Source organism: Aquarana catesbeiana, linkage group LG05 (assembly GCF_042186555.1).
Source record: "Aquarana catesbeiana isolate 2022-GZ linkage group LG05, ASM4218655v1, whole genome shotgun sequence".
In the NCBI taxonomy this organism is placed as follows: domain Eukaryota; kingdom Metazoa; phylum Chordata; class Amphibia; order Anura; family Ranidae; genus Aquarana; species Aquarana catesbeiana.
In genome coordinates, this window is record NC_133328.1 from 41,908,859 (window position 1) to 41,929,014 (window position 20,156).

Below are 20,156 nucleotides of genomic sequence, written 5' to 3' on the forward strand. Positions count from 1 at the left end.
TGGGGGGCTGCTGCATTGAGGTTTTTTTTTTTTACCTTCATGCATAGAATGCATGAAGGTAAAAAAAATCCCTGAGCCTTTACAACCACTTTAAGCTGCAATACGCAGCGGATGGGGGTGTGAAGCATCGCGCTTGTGGCAAACTTTACCCAACATGTGGCAAACAAGTCCGCTGAACACTACACATTAAAGTAAATTAGGAAAAAGCGGCAAATGCCCCACAATCACGTACAATGCCTCACCACCTGTCAGTGGCCTTTGGAGTGCGAGTTGAATGTGGATTGGGCTTCAGAGGAAATAGAGGAGATCAGTGTTTTTCTACCCTGAGCAACTGCAAGGACACAAATCAAACAATGGTTACTGATGTACCCTGGTCACACTATGCTGCCTTCAGGTGGGGTTGCACGAAAATGCAGACATGCTACATGGTTTCACAACGCTCTCTTTGAAACTAACATCCCTTTTTACTGCGCTGCACAGAAATGATATTATATATCTATATATATCTATATCTCTATATATACACACATAAATAAATAAATAAATAGGGATGAACCGGAATTTCGGCCACCAAAACATATCGGCCGAAAACGGCCCTTTCAGCAAAAAAGCCGAAAGAGAATTTTTGCCAAAACTGGCGCTGAAAATGGGGTGGGGCCTGGGCGGTGCTCTGCCCCTGGTGCCGCCTATCAGGGGGCTTCCTATATCGTTGAAAGGGGGGAGAGCCGCCGCCGCCGCCTGTTTGATTACAGCGCCAGGAACATCACAGCTTTCATTTCAATAGCTGTGTGTTCCCGCTGCGCGCCGTCACATACAGCCCCTCCCCCTTGTCCGGACACTCCTGGAAAGGGTGGTCTATCAAAGTTCCCCGGACAAGGGGGAGGGGCTGTATGTGACGGCGCGTAGCGGGGAACACACAGCTATTGAAATGAAAGCTGTGATGTTCCCGGCGCTGTAATCAAACAGGCGGCAGCTCTCCACTCCCTTCACTGGCTGTAATGGGGACACTGGCTACGCTGCAATGGGGACACTGGCTGGCTGTATCTGACGGGCACTGGTGAGGCTGCATTGATCTCTTGTATCATGTCCCCAGTCTCTGATCATCTCCTGTACCATGTCCCCAGTCTCTCACCATCTCCTGCATAAAAATATTTTTTTCGGGATCAAGGAAGATTTATTTTTGGTATTGGTTTCGTCACTAAAAAACCCATTCGGTGCATATTTTATATCTATAATATATTTTACACACATACATATACACACACTCTCACAAAAGTGAGTACACCCCTCACATTTATTCTTTTTATGTGACAACAGTGAAGAAATTACACTTTTCTACAATGTAAAGTAGTGAGTGTACAGCTTGTAAACAGTGAAATTTGCTGTCCCCTCAACTCAAAATAACTCAACACAGCCATTAATGTCTAAACTGCTGGCAACAAAAGTGAGTACACCCCTAAGTGGCCACTATTATTTTCCAGCACTGCCTTAACCCTCTTGGGCATGGAATTCTCCAGAGCTTCACAGGTTGCCACTGGAGTCCTCTTCCACTCCTTCATGATGACATCATGGAGCTGGTGGATGTTAGAGACCTTGCGCTCCACCACCTTCCATTTGAGGACGCCCCACAGATGCGCAATAGGGTTTAGGTCTGGAGACATGCTTGGCCAGTCCATCACCTTTACCCTCAGCTTCTTTAGCAAGGCAGTGGTCATATTGGAGGTGTGTTTGGGGTCGTTATGTTGGAATATTGCCCTGTGGCCCAGTCTCCGAAGGGAGGGGATCATGCTCTGCTTCAGTATGTCACAGTACATGTTGGCAGTCATGGTTCCCTCAATGATCTGTAGCTCCCCAGTGCCGGCAGCACTCATGCAGCCCCAGACCATGACACTTCCACCACCATGCTTGACTGTAGGCAAGACACACTTGTCTTTGTACCCCTCACCTGGTTGCCGCCACACACTCTTGACACCTTGACACTATCTGAACCAAATACGTAAGGATGGGCTCGGGCGTGTTCGCACACTCCAGGTGCAGAGCCCGCCAGGAAGTCGGCACGGCGCGGCGCTAATCACAGGCAAGGAGACATTTTCCCACTGTGCAGCTGCAGAGATTGGAAAAGGTCTCACTGCCTGTGATTAGCGTCGTGCCGACTTCCTGGCGGGCTCTGCACAAGGAGTGTGCAAACACGCCCGAGCCCATCCTTACAAATAAGTTTCTTGGTCTCATCAGACCACAGGACATGGTTCCAGTAATCAGTGTCCTTCGTCTGCTTGTCTTCAGCAAACTGCTTGTGGGCTTCTTGTGCAACATCTTTAGAAGAGGCTTCCTTGTGGGACGACAGCCATGCAGACCAATTTGATGCAGTGTGCGGTGTATGGTCTGAGCACTGACAGGCTGACTCCCCACCCCTTCAACCTCTGCAGCAATGCTGGCAGCACTCATACGTCTATTTCCCAAAGACAACCTCTGGATAGGACGCTGAGCGCGTGCACTCAACTTCATTGGTCGACCATGACGAGGTCTGTTCTGAGTGGAACCTGTCCTGTTAAACCGCTGTATGGTCTTGGTCACTGTGCTGCAGCTCAGTTTCAGGGACTTGGCAATCTTCTTATAGCCTAGGCCATCTTTTTTCAGACTCTGAGTTCTTTGCCATGAGGTGCCATGTTGAACTTCCAGTGACCAGTATAAGAGAGTGAGAGCAATAAACACCAAATTTAACACACCTGCTCCCCATTCACACCTGAGATCTTGTAACACCAAGGAGTCACATGACACCGGGGAGGGAAAATGGCTAATTGGGCCCAATTTGGACATTTTCACTAAGGGGTGTACTCACTTTTGTTGCCAGTGGTTTAGACATTAATGGCTGTGTGTTGGGTTATTTTGAGGGGACAGCAAATTTACACTGTTATACAAGCTGTACACTCACTACTTTACATTGTAGCAAAGTGTCATTACTTCAGTGTTGTCACATGAAAATATATAATGAGATATTTACAAAAAGGTGAGGGGTGTACTCACGTGTGTGTGTGTGTATGTATGTATGTATGTATGTATGTATGTATGTATGTATGTATGTATGTATATATATATATATATATATATATATATATATATATATATATATATATATATATATATATATATATATATATATATATATACACACACACACACACACACACACACACACACACACACACACACACATATATACACACACTGTGTGCTGCACACTAACAAAAGGCTCCTCGTCACAGAGAGCAAGGGTCCTCCTCTGCAGCATGCTGGCAGGGGACAGGCTTTTCTGCTTTGGCTGTGGCTGCTTTCCAAAGAAAACAAACTTTGCAAGACTTGGCACATCTTTTGTTTTAATGCTCTGGGAATGTATTTAGCAGATGTGAACTGAAACGTTCAGTTGGGCTTTAAGTACTAACAAACCATCTGCCTCCGAACTCCGTTCGATTTATAGCCTCCTTGTTTCCTTATGTAACCATAACCAGATCCACTTCTTCAGTCCCCGATTGCATTCTGGGAAATATCAGTACATTTGTTAGTGAAGTAACAGCACCGCATTGGCGTAAATATCGCTGTTTATTTAAAGCCCGTCATAATTTCACCCAGAATTTACAATATTGTCAGATTAACGCACTCAAACATTTTGTCACGCAGGGCGCTGCAGAGCACAGTCTCCGATCTCGCCTGTAAATAAACGGTACAGGAAACAAGTCAGGTTTAATGAATTAGCAGAAGGTGGCGGTGCAGTTTTCAGAGAGGATTGTGTCTGATGCAAATCCATAACATCCCCCCGACACGGAGCTTTTAATGAATTTTTGATATATATGCAGAACAAAATGCGAAAGACTATAAAACAAAGCTGCAAAGAACAATTTGCAAATCTTCCAGCATGGCTTTTACCGAGAAACTTTTTCTCATATTTAATCTGAAGGATTTATACTTGTTTTGTTTGGGATTTGTTTTCTTGCATGATCCCTAAATGAGTGTACAGGGGTCCATAAAGCTGATCAACCAAGGAGCCAAAGAACACATTACAGTGAGAGCTGCTGCAGCAGAGACAGATCCCCACATATTGTCACAGGGGTGTGGGTTCCCATTTGCACCAGGTTATATGGTAGGGTGTTGGCTCCCTATGACTAAGCCCCAGGGGGTGGGCGAAACATTTCAGTAGGCCTGGCCCGAGGAGCGGCATTAAACTGAGGCTTTCACATATATACAACCAAGAGGATCCGTTATGGTGAGTGGTGGTTTCAGGTTAAAATACATCAGGTTATGTGTTACTCCCTAAATAAGGATGTAAACATGGTGCAAAAGGTGGAGTTGGCCTTTAAAGTGGAGTTCCACCCAAAAGTGGAACTGCCGCTTTAAGCAATCCTGACATGCCATATTTGGCAGTTAATTTTTTTTTTTTGGGGGGGGGGGGGGTACCTAGTTTTGACAGGTAACCGCCCCCCCCCCCCCCAGCTCCCACTTCCGCCTGGGCCGCCTAGTTCCTGCAATCTACTGGGACACATCACAGGTCTCAGAGGATTGCGCAGCCATTCAGGAGGCGCAACGCGACTCATGCATGCGCAGTGCGCACCCTGCTGTGAAGCCGCACACTGTCACAGCGGGGGGCACACGGTAATGATGCCGGCACCGCAGAGAGAAGAGGGATAGAACGAAGGCTTCGGGTGACCGCATCGCTGGACCATGGGACAGGGGAGTGTGTTTATTAAAAAAAAAAAGTCAGCAGCTACACCTTTTGTAGCTGCTGATTTTTATTAAATGAAGGCATTTTACAACATTTTTATTGGTGCCCTTTAAGTTATATTTTACAATTCAAAGTTCCTCCCAAAGCAGCATTAAACCCAAAAACGAATTTCCAATCATTAGATGTGGCGACTGCATTAGTTTGTTTTAGGCTCCCCCCCCCCCCCCCCCCCGCTGTTTTCACTTGGTGACCTGGCCAGTAGCACACCTCCAGTATTAGAATGCCCCCACTCTGAATGAAGGAGGGGGGGTGCTAGATGTACTAACAGATTGAAGCCAAACTCCAGCTTTTAGGCAGTTACTGCAAACAGTTTTTTTCCTTTTGGGATTATTGTAAGCAACACTGTCAGCGATAAATGTTTTTTTCTCGACTCTCTAACTGCTTCATCTGCAGGAGAGCTTGTTCTTTTGAAAAACAAAAAAGACTTACTGCCCAGATGAGCATAAAAAGGAAAGAAAGCCTAAAAAAGAAAATGAAATGCAGCCATCACATCAAAGAATTGGTAAACTGCAACATAGAAATGTTTGCTTTGGGGTTTAATACGGTTTTAATACAAAAGTTACTTTAATTAAAAGAAATGTTGGCTTTTGATGGCAGCTGGCCTTGTGGCCAGCTCCTCGGTATTGGTCACAGGGTGCCTGCTGAAGAAGAGGAGCACTGCTTAGCCAAAGATGTTGATTGGCCAAACCTGGCCTGAAAGCCAATCCCCCCGAGGAGCCCATATGACACAATCCTCAGTATTGGTGGTCAGATGATAGAGGAAGGATTCTGAGCTAATACAGCAAGCTTTCAGTTTTCATAATTAAAGTGCCCTTCAATTTTTGGGCACAGGACTGCTTTAAGTGTCAATTTTCTTTGCGGTCTTGCCAGTTTTCCCGGCGACTGGAAAGTCGCGTTTCTCTAAAAGCCCCAGTGTGCATTCGATCAGTGGTCCTGGGCACACAAATCCACTCGACAGCATTATGCCATCAGGCATGAAAAGGTTTTCTTATATCAACACTCGAGCTGTGAATAAACAGAACAGCAGGGCTGGAAATGGGAACAGTACATCGACTGCCATCTGTTCCTGCAAGTCGCTATGTACGGCGCTGATCATTATACAGGGTAAGTAATACTCTGGAACTACTCATTTTTAAACTGTTGAGACGCGCTGTCCATCGCGGTAATGGACACCAAATCACATTGTGGCAGGTGCAGACTGAATGCATCCATCTATTCTGCTTCTGTAAATAAACATTAAGCACTCGTAGCTGGGCCGGCACAGCACATGCCATCTGATCTATTGCTGCACCGACAAGCTATACTTTTTATTTTTCCCCCTTCTACTTCTCTGGAAGTCTTTAAAGGGTATTAAAGATGGACTGAAAACTGGATAATACAATTACAACACAACCCATTATACTGTATAATGTTTCTTGATTAAATATGACCATGCCACTTCAATCTGCAACCTGATATCTTATAAAATAGATTAAAATTTCTCTTTAGTTTATAACGGGGCCACCCACGCTCATCATCCCCCTTCTTCGTGTAAAAGGATCACTGTTCCCTCGAAAAGAAACCCTTGCACAAAGCTTAAAGTGATTGTAAACACTAAAGGCTTTTTTTCTTAAAGGAAAAGTACAGCCAAAGCTCGTTTGGCTGTTCTTGTCCTGTGGATGACAGGAGTGCAGTTCATTCTGTACTCCAGTGACCCGTTTTCAGCAGACAGCAGGCTGAAGCCCACACAGAGCAGGTCCAAGCAAGATCACGACAAAGAAGTCAGTGCTGCCGGTCCTTCTCCCCCTCCCAGTGAGGGGGGGGCTGTAAGAGGAGAGAGCTGCTGACTACCAAGCTCTCTGCTCGTGGAGCTGTGAGAACCAAGCGATCTGCGGTGTTAGATCACTCGGCACTTAGTGTTAGAGCCAGTGGGGGACAGATGTAGCACCACCTAAGCATAAATGTGCAAAAACCCCAAAACTTCTCTTTTAATGCATTCTATGCACTGCCCAATATCTTCCTTCCACTTACCAAAGTCCCTTATTGATCCAGTACTTTGCCTGGCTGCAGGTCTTCTCTCCCTCTTCCTGGTCTCACAGGCTTTGCTGATAGCAGCGGTTACCATTGGCTCCTGATGTCGTCAATCAAATCCTTTGAGCAGAGGGCGGGGCTGAGCCACACTGTGTCTACAGACGCACACAGCCCTGTTGGAGATCGAGCCGGCACATCTTCAGTGATAGGAAGCAAATTGCTATTGGGGCAGAGGAGGAGCCAGGAGAGCTGGCAGGGGACCCGAAAAAAGAGGGGGATTTAGGGCTGCTCTGTGCAAAACCATTGTACACAGCAAGTATAAATCGGTTTATTATTTTAATTATAAAAACAAACAAAAAAAAAATACAAGTCTTCACAATCTGCTACAGTCAAGTGGTCCATTTACATCTGACTGTTCTCCGATCTGACCTGTCTAGACGAAGGGGAATGGATCCCCTTCCAGTTTTTCTTAGTGGACCGGATCAGATTGGAGGTAGGCGACTGTAAACAGACACAAGTCCTTTTACACCCACCAGTCCATAGGAACACATGAATCAGGTCTACTGAAAAACTGACAGGCAGACCTGAACGCATCGCCCATGTGAAAGATTTGTTTGTTTATATCAGTGGTTCTCAACCCTGTCCTCAAATACCCCCAACAGGCCATGTCTGCAGGTTTTCCTTTATCTTGCACAGGTGCTTTTAAATCAGAGTCAATGGCTTGGTATTTTGGACAGCTATTTTATCTAAGAGAAGTTCCCAAAACATGGCCTGTTGGGGGTGCTTGAGAACAGGGTTGAGAAGTATTCGTTTATATTATGCCTTCCCTGGTCTCTCCCATGCAAGGACATGCCAAGTCTTATAAAAGATGGTTTTCGATACATTCTGTATTTTAGACCCAGTGATGTCACCACTGGGACCCTCTGCTTCTCGAAGCAATGCAGACAGATCATAGCTAGTGGTCCGTCTCTAGTCCCTCCCACATTCCCTGCATTCTGTACACAGGAGGTTAGCCGCCAGGCTTGGGCACCATTTAGAGAAAGCTTTGCATTCTCTGAATAAAACGCAAAACATTTTCTGACTGGACAAATGGAAAGCGTGATGTCATTGCCAGACCTCGCCCAGTCAGAAAATGCATAGCATTCTATGAATGTCACCCATGCCAGGTGGCCAACCACCTGTGTTTACATCGCTGTAGGCTGGCTGACATGCATGGGATCCGAAAGCTAGTGGACTAGTGGTGTCTGCATCAGTAAATTTCCAGCTTACACAGGCATTGGCCAAGTATGGTATATACAGTTACTGGTCAAAGCTTGACCAACGTAACTAAATATAAAATACTCATACCTGCAAATACTCTTTATTAATTATGCATATAAAATAATTAAAGCTGTATGATGCTTGAAGAGATAAATAATTATATATATATATATATATATATATATATATATATATATATATATATATATATATATATACATACACACACACACACACACACATATACATACACACACATATACATACACACACATATACATACACACACATACACGCCTTTGATTCATTCCACATAAATAGATATATTTCTGTCTGTGCCCGCTTAGGAGGGACTTTAACCTTACTTCCTGTCTTTGTGACACCCATACAAGAAATGGGGGATGCTGTTGAGACACTGGTCGCTTTCACATGGGCACCCTTTCTGTCTCAGATGGGGATACATAGACTGATGGAAAATAAAGACTGATGGAAATAAAAGGTCACATGTAACATCCATATTCATCCCACTCTTTTCTCCATCTTGTGAGAAGAGGAAAAACACAGACGCATGTAGTCATTACGGGTAGCTGGATGTAAACAAACATATGTCTATATCCACCCACATCTGCTCAGGTTTGCAAATACGGACCTGGGAGCAAACCTCCTGCATTCGGTCTGACAAACCTGAACAGACTCGGATGTAAGTGTAGCGCTCATGCCCACAAGGGCCGCTGATTTTGTCTCAGGTTCTTTACCACAAGTGTAGCCAGGCAAACATTCACTCCTCTGCCTCAGTAAATAGTATAGGGGTTGCCTATTTCAACAATTATTGCAGGCCAACTTGGATGGGGGTTTAAGGCCAGGTTCACAAATCTGCAGGTTTCCAGTCTGGGGTCCGGTACGTTCTGGCTCGGGTGCAAATTTTTGCCTAAAGTCGCACCGGAACCGGACTCAAAAACATACAGGACCTTTTTTGAAACGGCACTATGCCCGCCCCAGACACGTGTGAACCAGCTCCATTGAGAGCCGGTAACATTCACATGTCATGAGAATTGAATGCGGTTTTAAATGCATCCAATTCGCATATATGTTAACCCAGCCTAAAGAAGATGTGGGATACTTCAAAACACTGCATACATAGATGTTTTGAGCACTACCTGGTAGGGCTGCCAGAATCCCACAAAGCTGGCATGCTGCCGTCCATCTGTTCAAATAAAATTCCGGATATACCGGGACTCAAATACATGTAAAAGTGGAATGGGCCCATTAAATTGGTCCCAACATCCCACATTGCAAACAACCTCGCCCGGTTATAGTACAATACCTGGATTATATAGATCGAAATGCACTTCTACAGACATAGAGAACAGGAAAACCAGGCAAAGATTTAATACTGGATGGCCATAAATTACTGATGTTCGCTGGCTACATAAAAATAAATCCCCACTTGTGTACTCAAGATAAATACATTTGCAATAAACAATTGAAATAACTAATTAAGTGAAATAAAGAATGGATAAATACACAAACATGTGTCATTCATAAAATTAGTCAATATCCTTGTATCTTCATACATGCAGATTGTGATGATCAATCGTGCCAAGTGCTGTCTCTTTATAAAGTGCAAAGCGTGCTCCCCTTCAGTGTCCCCATTTACTCAGCGACTGGTGTGGACTCATATTATAAGAGTCGCAAGCACTTTATATTGTCCTGGATATGCTGGCACTTGTAGGCCTCCTTGCTGCTTATGTTCTCCAGTGGTGTGCCATAATGCAGTATTTTCACTCATAGGCGGAAATAAAGAGGATGGCAAAAAAGATCCAAATAGTGTAATTTCATTTAGTAAAATAATGGATTGAATAAAATGATTGCTAAAAAGCAGTTACACTCACTTGTGCATGAAGAAAAGCATGCAAAATGCTGAACCGGAAGTTCGCATCAGCGTGCGTCTCACCGACCGCAAATGACGTCACCACCCACAGTCCTTTGCCAATGCCCTGTGGGAGGGGCGAAACCCGTCAAGTGATCGCGAGTAGTGATGTAATTTCCAGCCGGTGAGACACACGCCAATCCGGTTCGGCATTTTGCGTGCATTTCTTCATGGGCGAGTGAGTGTAACTGCTTTGTCAATTATTTTGAGAAACAAAATTACACTATATGGATCTTTTTGCCATCCTCTCTAGGTCTGCCTATGAGCAAAAATACTGCGTCATGGCACACCACTGGGGAAAATAACCAGTAAGGAGGACTACAAGTTTCAGCATATCCAGAATATAAAGTGCTTGTGACTCTTATAATATAGGGGTCCACATCTGAAGGGGAGCACGATTTGCACATTATTTAAAGAGACGGGTTGGCTGGGGCCACGTAAATGTTTAGGCCATTAATTTGACCCTTCCGCCCACTACATTCTAGAAGCCTCCAGAAGACAGGGGGAAGCAATCAAACCCACAGCCTGCAGAGCCCAGAGCAGCCCAAAGCAATCACAAGCCACTCCACCGATTACAGAAGAGCCATAAGAACTAAAATTGCCTAACCTTACTAGCAACTTAGTTGGTATTTGTTTACATTCGTAGCTATACATTGCAGTTCATTTTTGATCCATCTAAAGCACAGGTCGAAATGGTGACACACTATATAGGTTTATTAGGAAATAACACAAAGATTGTTGATCCAGGGAATATCCGATAGCCTACTGAGGGGATCAGGAAGGATTTTTTTCCCCTGGCTAGAGAAAAATTGGATCAGGCTTCATAGGGATTTTTTTTGCCTTTCCCTGGATCATTTGTGAGTATAGGATTGTGTATATGGAGGTTTTCTATGTAGTTACTTTTTTTTATTGGTTGAACTAGATGGACTTGTGCAGTTTCTCAACCTGACCAACTATGTAATCGAGCAATGGAAGGCGTGCGTGAAAGGTGCCATTCTCAAAAAAGGTACTAACCTGTCCTTATCAATAGAGGTTCTAACTCTTCCCTGCTATAGAAAAAAAAAACAAAAAACAAAAAAAAAAAAACAAAAAAAAAATTTAAGAGGCTCATATAAATCTATTGGTTTTCAGTTTTGTCAAAGCTGCCCATAGACTGAAAGACGGGAAAGAGTAGATAAAACCAAAATGTGTCACTGCTTTCAGTCCAAAGTCTGCATCTCCTATCATCGAGAGGTCAATGATCCGGGATAAATGTACTCTTGTTCATCACCTAAAACACCCATCTATTGACGTCATCACAGAACACGGCGCTGTCACCTTATCAGACTCGTCACCTCCGATGAGGAGGAGAGATATCCCGCTGGTTTATTTATCTAGTTTAAATAACGAGGTTCTTAATAATTCATAGAGCCATCCGCTGCACAAAATGACAGTAAACAATGTACCTCTGGAGGGATTCCTGTTTCCTCCTTTCTCTCTCTCGGATAAGATTCTCTTCTTCTGCTTCCAGTCTACTAGGAAAGGACAGAATAGGACAGAAGTTGTCACATTTTGTGGGCATTAAACAATGTAGTTTAAGTCAAAAAGGACCTGCTGAAGAAATTTAAAGAGAGGAAGCTATTTTACCATCTCCTGAACAAATTTTGAGAGTCAAGTAACGTCATGAAAGAACGATGGAGCTCATTTTAACCAGCTGCAGACTTTGGGTGTTCTAGACACACTCAAACAAATTTCATCACTGTACACAAGGCGGGTGTAGAAATTCCAGTCCTTCTGCCCTGCTACTGGGACCCCCCCCCCCCACCCCCACCCCCCACGATAATTCAGAGCTGCATTGCCGAGTACACAGAGAAGGTCCTGGCAATTGGAGCTGTCAAAAAAAAGAAAAAAAAAAAAAGCAGACTGACAATGTTAATCAACAACATTGCTCAGCCACAAATACAGAAAGATACAAAGAAACATTGTTTAATTTTGTAGCTCTGTTCATTCACCTGCAGATCAAAAGGGATGAACTTTGGTCTGCAGATAAAGACAGTTAAAGCAGGTGATTGGCTGCTCCACACCTCAGCATGATTGGGCATGCTGAAGTCATGTGGTGCCTTTCCTGAGTTTTGACTGGATGTTACTCATCATGAGGCATGATCAGAGTGACTGAAGAGTAGGAGAGTGTGTAGTCAGCTCAAATTCTAAAGCATGCACTTTTTTCATTACTGTGCATTATTTGCTAATGATTGAAAATCTTTTCAATGCATTATGTTTTATTGTAGGTGTAAGCTGAATTTACTGAATGCACATTTGCGTTTTTTTTTCTTTTGTGGTATTCGATATGTAAAGGACAGTTGATACAGATTATTGCATGGATTTATAGCTCTCTTATGCTGCTTAGCTCCAGCCATAACAGAATTTCCTAGTTTGGACAGCATAGGAGAGTAAAACTGCCCATACATGGATGGAAATGCAGGCGGTTCAACAGGGACTGGCCAAATTTCGATGCATGCATGGGCTAGCTGTAGGTATACAAGTCTATAGTGTTCAGCCTGCCTGTGTCCCCAATGGTGGAGGGATTTCTTTGCGCTGGGGAAGTACTGGGAACTCTCTACCAATGGGAACACAGATCTCAACTATGGATAAAGTGGGGAAGGATTAAAAAAGAAAATACATTTTTGATGTTTGTGTATTTATGTCCCATTGATGCTCTGACTTTTCATCCTAGTGTCAAAGAGAAAGGAAATGTACAGATATCGCCCCAATCGGGCACAGATACCAACAAAACTGAAGTCCTTCCTCGTATCATCTGATTTTGGAATATAATAGAATAGATGGTCCACAATTCCGGGAAATTGCATATTTCATATTCTTTATTAAAGGTTGGCATCACTAATATCTAATAAAGCCTCTAATATCCTGGTTAAGGAGGCCATATAAGGTCATATGTATTGTTTTACCTTACTGATGTAAAGCTTGAGGAATGCAGGATGACCGAGCCAACTATCCACCTTAACAGTTGAGATCACTGTCCAAACAACTTGGTCTGCATCTACCACAGCCCAAACTGGAATAGGCTAGTCCCATCTCCAGAGCAGCATCATGTAACATGCAAGCATCTGGACTGATTACCTGGCCATGCCTTTATGGCGGACTCCGTGGAAACAGCATCTTTAGTTAAGTATTCTTGTTATATTTCCTTAATCTGTATCTGTCATTACTTTTAATAAATGTTATACTTTTTAAGTATTTGTGTGATCTCTTTGCACATACCGTTTAAAAACCCTAAAATAGTTTAAAATTATTACATGACCCCCTGCACCATACCCTTCTGACCCCCTTGCACTGCACTCTCCTGACTCCCCTGCACCATGTTTTCCTGACCCCCCCTTTGCACTGCACCCTCCTGTACCATCATCCCGCGGTCATCCCGTTTGTACATGGAGATTGATATTCTTGAATACTGCGCTGTTCAAGTGCCACACTATTTTGTATACTGCTTTTACTGGAGGAAAAAAAATTATTGAAACAGAGCACTAGAGCCAGTGTTTTTGTCCCCATATATACAGGATTTCCTTGAGTGAGAACAGGATTTCCCAAAAGTGGAACTTCCGCTTTAAGCACTCCTCGTCCCCTGACATGCCACATTTGCCAAGTCCATTGACTTCCTGTCCTACTTCCTCCTTCCTCTTTTTGGCTGCCTAGGCGACTCCTCCTCTCGCCCTAGGCAGCCCCTTCCTGCCAGCAATCTTCTGGGACACAACACAGGTCCCAGAAGATTGGCTGCCCAATAGAGTGCAGCGCCCGGATGTGAAGCCGTAAACCATCACTGCCGGTTGCCCACAGTTGCTATGACGGCACCGAGGAGAGGAGGTGGAGAGGAACGAGGCTCCGGGCGGCCACATTGCTGGACCTTGGGACAGGTGAGTGTCAGTTTATTAAAAGTCAGCAGCTATGCTTTTTGTAGCTGCTGACTTGATAAACTAAAAAACGGGTGGAACTCCCCTTTAAGGAGGAAAAGGGTGATATGGAGGAATAACACGCTAGCATCAGGGGACCTGCTGTTTGAGCCGCTGGTAAAACAGGGGCCTGATTGTGAGGCAAGCAGCCAGAGCACAATGGTGGAGGAGAGCACTAGCACTTTTGATTATTATTTGTACACATTTTGGGGTGAAGTTTGAATCCTTGATGTCATCTGTTGATACTGCAAACATTTGATATTGGGACTATACACATGGATGTTTTCATTGTGTCACGTTATTCATTTTATTGATTTGTGATTATATACTAGTAGTGCAGCACTGTGTTGGCATTCGATTCAATGTGAAGTGAACACGTTTTTTCAGTGAAAGCAGCAACTAGGTCGAAATTATTTTATTAATTTTGCACATCATTGTATTTATCACTTTTTATTCTTAACCACTTAAGGACCGAGCCTCTTTCTGAGATTTGTTGTTTACAAGGTAAAAACAATTTTTTTTTTTGCTAGAAAATTACTTTGAACCCCAAACTTTATACATTTTTTTCTAACACCCTAGAGAATAAAATTTTGGTCGTTGTAATACTTTGACACACTGTATTTGCGCAGCGGTCTTACAAGCGCACTTTTTTTTTTTGTGGAAAAAAATTTTTATTTTTTTTTTTTAATTCAAAAAAGTGTAAGACAACAGTAAAGTTAGCCCAATTTTTTTTTTATATTGCGAAAGATAATGTTACGCCGAGTAAACTGATACCCAACATGTCACGCTTCAAAATTGCGCCCGCTCGTGGAATGGCAACAAACTTTTACCCTTAAAAATCTCCATACGCGACTTTTAAAAAAATTCTACAGGTTGCATGTTTTCAGTTACAGAGGAGGTCTAGGGCTAGAATTATTGCTCTTGCTCTAACGATCGCGGCAATACCTCACATGCATGGTTTAAACACCGTTTTCACATGCGGGCACTACTCGCGTATGTGTTCGCTTCTGCACACAAGCTCGTCGGGACGGGGCGCGTTTAAAAAAAAAAAAATTTCTTACTTATTTATTTTAGCTTTTATTTTTACACTGTTCTTTTAAAAAAAATAAAATAAAATTGTGTCACTTTTATTCCTATTACAAGGAATGTAAACATCCCTTGTAATAGAAAAAAAAAAAAAGCATGACAGGAGCTCTTAAATATGAGATCTGGGGTCAAAAAGACCTCAGATATCATATTTACACTAAAATGCAATAAAAAAAAAAAATAAATAATAATATGTATATGGAGACGGGAAGGGGCCATCTCCCCCTCACTCGTCTCAATGTCACACAAGGAGCAACATCCGATCGCCTCCGCTGCTGCCGACGGCTCCGGTAAGCGGCGAAGGACACCGGAGCGCGGTGGGAGGGGACGATAAAAGTCATCTCGTGGCGAATCCGCCACAGGGACCACTTTTATCTTGAAGCGGACCGCCCGCTGAAAAAGAGGATACCGGGGTTATGGCAGCTAGCTGCTGCCATAACAACGATATTCCTCTTCAAAGTACCAACATATAACGACAGTGGGCGGTCCCCGGAAGTGGTTAATTATCAGCATTTTTTATATATTTAATAAAGCATTATTTTACACATTATACAATAGAGGGTTGCTCTGATAAAATATTAATTTTAATGCCCTCCTGACCCCCCTGTCCTCTGTCTTACTGATCCATATACATGGTTTTTAATACTGCTGACCTCTGTACACTTCTTTTCATCCTATTGGCCTCTGCGCAATTCCCTACATACTACTGACCTCTGTACACTGCTCTACATGCTACTGACCTCTGTACACTGCTCTACATGCTACTGACCTCTGTACACTGCCCTACATACTACTGACCTCTGTACACTGCTCTACATGCTACTGACCTCTGTACACTGCTCTACATGCTACTGACCTCTGTACACTGCTCTACATGCTACTGACCTCTGTACACTGCTCTACATGCTACTGACCTCTGTACACTGCTCTACATACTACTGACCTCTGTACACTGCTCTACATACTACTTACACTGGTAAGAAAGAGGAGCAGACTAGATGAGCAAATCAGCCTGCAGTACTGGAAGTTCTGCTTTCATGATGAACTCCAGCATCAGACTTGTGGGGGTGACCGATTACTCCCCGGACATGAAAAAAATTGTGAATGATAGTCAATGCAAAGTGTCTCACTGAAGCAAAACTTTAAAAAAGGTAGACTGAGTTTATATTTTTACAGTGACATTAGTTTTATTATATCTAAGTTTTCTTTATGTTGTCTTTATTTTTTTATTGGGAGCTTGCTAGTTAATTTCTTAAATAAAAAGTGCCGCACTCGCTGGTGATCTTTGATCTTTTCTATGTTGTCCAGGTAGATCTTCACCACTCCAAAGTTTGCCTACCCCTGGTCTACATTAATTTAGGGAAAGGTATTCTGAAAGATCCTAAGGGAAGCTCTACTAAATCTAATGAAGACAATTGAAGATATTCCACAATCAGGTAACTTTCTCAGCTGTAGAAACATCTTCAACATTATAAACCAAGTCCTTGTGAAGGTGAATGACTACTACTAGCTATACCAAGCCCTGGATAAAAAGGAGAACCTTCACAGGCATCAGAAAATGTTCAGTTAAAGCAATACTATCAACTAACGTGGTACTTACAGCCTGGTACTCGAGCTTTTCCTGCAGTAACAACAGTAACAGCAGCAGACGATGATACATAAAAGGATGACTCCCAACACCACAGACATGGCGATAATCAGCACTTGAAAGTTTACTGAAAGATACAAAAGCAACAATGAAAATGTCAGAAATGGAATAATGAACAGATGGATTGGCAGCAGTGGTGTTGAGGTGGTAGTTTGGCTCTCACCACATTCCACGATGGCAGAAGAGGAGCCATGTTGTACATGGTTAGGAGCATGACACTTATCTACCTTTTAATTTCATTACATATTATTTTTCATACATTTTTTGCACACACACGCTGCATCACCTAAGTAAACACAACATACTTTATCTTTTTTTTTTTTTTTTTTTAAATTGCAAACCTGTAAAAACAAAAAAAGTCACCATTGTGCCAGTTTGTATTCTTGCCAACCTAACGTGTTCTCATCTGAATGCTACATTAACAATTTATACAAACTAATTTTTTTTTTTTTCCCCCATTCGTGTGACACAATGTAGCATTAAAAGGAGAATAAAGCTGCCCTAAAGCAAAATGCACGTCACTTTGAGCATAACCATTTTGCTTTGCAGTAAAAAAAAAAAATCACATTTATGGGACATTTTTTTTTTAAACTGACAGTTTTATTGATTTTCAACAAAAAGGACAAGAACATACATTACAAAAGCCAATAAGCGCCTGTTGACAATAGAATCATGAAAAGAAAAAAAAAAACAAAAACAAAAAAAAAAACAAAAACGTGAAATCGGACATGTAGATCCTGCAGGTGGGGATAATAGATATCAACTTCAGATTCAATGATCTCAAATCACAGCAATATTAATACAATAGCACAACTGTCTAATGATGTACACCGTAGTGGGAAAGACCGCTGAAATGGGCACATTGGCAAAAAACATACAATCGAGCAAGACAGAGTCAGGGAGAGAAGAAAGGGAGAAAATAAAAAGTAGTAAAGAACAACCACCCACACCAGGACCCACCCCAGAGACCAGAGTCATCATCCACACAGGACGTTGCCAAGTTAATAAAACTTCATGCTGAAGGGGATTCCAACAAATCCCACAATTCCGAACCCAATTATGGGCATCAAGAGTGTCATTTATTGACGTGGTCAGGCTTTACATCCGTTTCACATCTCGGACCCTGGAGTGCAGATCAGCCATAGGAGAAGAATCTCGCTTCTTCCACTTAAGAGCAATCATGCATTGTGCAACAGTTAATACATGCGCATGAAGCTTTCTAGCCATTTTAGAGAAAGAAGGGGGTGGAAGGCCCAAAAGAAAAAGTGAAGGATTGAAAGGCACCCGGGAGCCAAAGATGGAATGGAGTAGGGAGTGGACCAACTGCCAATAGGGAGTAATTGAAGGGCATGTCCAGAAGATATGATACAACGTACCCACATCTGCGTTGCAACGCCAGCACCGGCAATCGGCAGAGGGATATACAGAATGGAGCAGGTCTGGGGATGGAACATTATTTTAATGAGCAGACATTGCTGGCTAACTTTTGGGGTAAAAATCTGGAACTGTGCCAGGAAGAATTGCAGGAAAATGCATTAAAAACATTGTTTTAACCATTTCTAATTAAAATCTAAAATACATGTATCTACTCTAAATCTGCTATGCTACTATGATGGGATGTACAAAGACTGGAGAAGACAGAATCTGGGGCAGCTGTGCATGGGAACCAATCAGCTTCTAGTTTCATTTTTAAAACTTTAGGGAAAGCTAGTTGCCAAGCATAGCTGCTCCAGTTTTAGTAAATTCTTCCCAATGTATGACATGTTGGGGTAAACAAAAACAAATCACATCAGCAGAAACTAAAAAAAAAAAAAAAAAAAAAAAAAAAAAAAAAAAAAAGCTCCCAGACTCATTTTAAAATAGTTCGTTTTTTTTTTTGTCTGAAAAGGTTAAGAAGCAAGGAAGGTGAACACCCACTCCCCCCCCCCCCCCAATCGCTTTATGCAGGGCTGTGGAGATGATTCAGAGCGGTTCTTCCCCTTCAGTTCTCCCACACAGAGGAGTTTGGCTCCCATAGTTGAGACAAAGGATCTTCCATTCTATTACTAGAGTAGGACCCACTAATTCGGGGTACTTTGTCGCAGAATATACCTATGGCTCTATCCATTCGATCTATGATCTAAGGAACGCTACTGGGACCCATATAGATGACACCTGACCGAATCGGTTTATAGTGAGAGCAACTTTAAATGAACTACCCCCGCAGGGCTGACTGGAATCGGAGACGCTTCTGGGACCCAACTAGTAGTCACCTGGTATAACCGGCCTTAATAGAGAGTAATATATGCAGAATACCCCCGTAGGGGTGATTGAATCCGGTGAGTGGGGACCCTTGTGGGGGAGCACACAAGTCACCTGGAGATAATACAAGCACTCATGTCACCTGCTGATGTTCTTCTGTCTTACCGATGTGTACAGCCTGAATACTACTTATATGGGAACTGTTGTTATACATATACACACACACACACACACACACACACACACACACACACATTATATATATATTTTTCCATTTATACACTGACTTACAGTGGGGTTTATTTTTTTTCCACTTTGCACTTGGCATTTGTTATACTGTTTGCTATAACAGCTTATTGTGTGTTTATTTATCACATTTAATATTGGTTTGGTTTATCCACATATACTTTTTCTGTACGATAGAAGTAATTGGTATGAGTACTCATATGCACGCTTTGGTACTTTTATAATTGGTGGTCACCTTTAGTTGCACACGTGTACAAAATTACAGATGTTATCTTTATTGATCTTCTATATATGTACTTAGCCAGTTTACAGGAAATATTTAAGGAAAGGAGAGTAAGAACAATGTGATTTTCTATCCCCAGGTCTGCGTATGGTTCATTTTTTCTGAAAAGGTAAAGTTCAATCCTCAGTGTTTTTTCCACCTTTGCAGTCAAATTTGAGACATGCTGATCACAATGCATTTCAAAACAGTTTCTACACGAGACTCTATAAGCAGCTTGTTATTATTCAGAATAGTTTGCAATGTGAGAACAGGGGACAGCCTGAGGGACAGTTGTTTTTAAAAGTGCATCAACATACAATCTACAACCCAAGCCATGATATCTTTAAAGTAGGGATGCACTGATAATTTCCCCCCCCCCCCCTTTAAGATTACCAATACTTTTTATTTTAGTAACCCCCTCCCCCTTCCGCAACTTTTTTTGTTTACATTCCAGTTGTCATCAATGGTACAAAGTATTGAAAAGTTATTTATAAATGAATTGTTTGTTTTTATTCTGAATTTTAAAGAAAACATTAACATATAACATAGTACAGGAAAAAAATAAAAATCAATTACATTAACAATTATTATGCACAAATGCATTTTAATAATAGGTTAGGATGACTAGAAGTCAAATTTCTGCTTTTTTTTATGTGAAATGTGTAAATATATGTTAAAAGGTGTAAAAATATTAATGAACAAAGCAAACAAAAAAAGAAGTTTTAATTTTTTTTTTTTTTTTTAAATAGAAGTGA

The 20,156-nt window shown here is 42.3% G+C and overlaps 1 protein-coding gene and 1 long non-coding RNA gene across 3 annotated transcripts in view; one reads left to right on the forward strand and one right to left on the reverse strand.

Annotated features, from left to right (window-relative positions):
- The window catches only part of LOC141144204 (pituitary tumor-transforming gene 1 protein-interacting protein-like), a 96,193-nt gene that overhangs the window by 27,140 nt on the left and 48,897 nt on the right, over window positions 1-20,156 (reverse strand). Inside the window, exons 4-5 of one of the 2 annotated variants that reach the window (XM_073629656.1) lie at window positions 16,605-16,719; window positions 11,420-11,485 (exon numbers count right to left, since the gene is read on the reverse strand). In XM_073629656.1, coding sequence (XP_073485757.1) covers window positions 11,420-11,485; window positions 16,605-16,719 — 181 coding nt within the window. Of the gene's footprint in view, window positions 1-11,419; window positions 11,489-16,604; window positions 16,720-20,156 lie in introns of both variants that reach the window. The other variant, XM_073629655.1, reaches the window with a different exon arrangement.
- Window positions 5,644-17,367, forward strand: LOC141144206 (uncharacterized). Its single transcript, XR_012244366.1, has 2 exons — window positions 5,644-5,878; window positions 16,313-17,367. It is a non-coding gene; the product is annotated as an uncharacterized lncRNA (long non-coding RNA).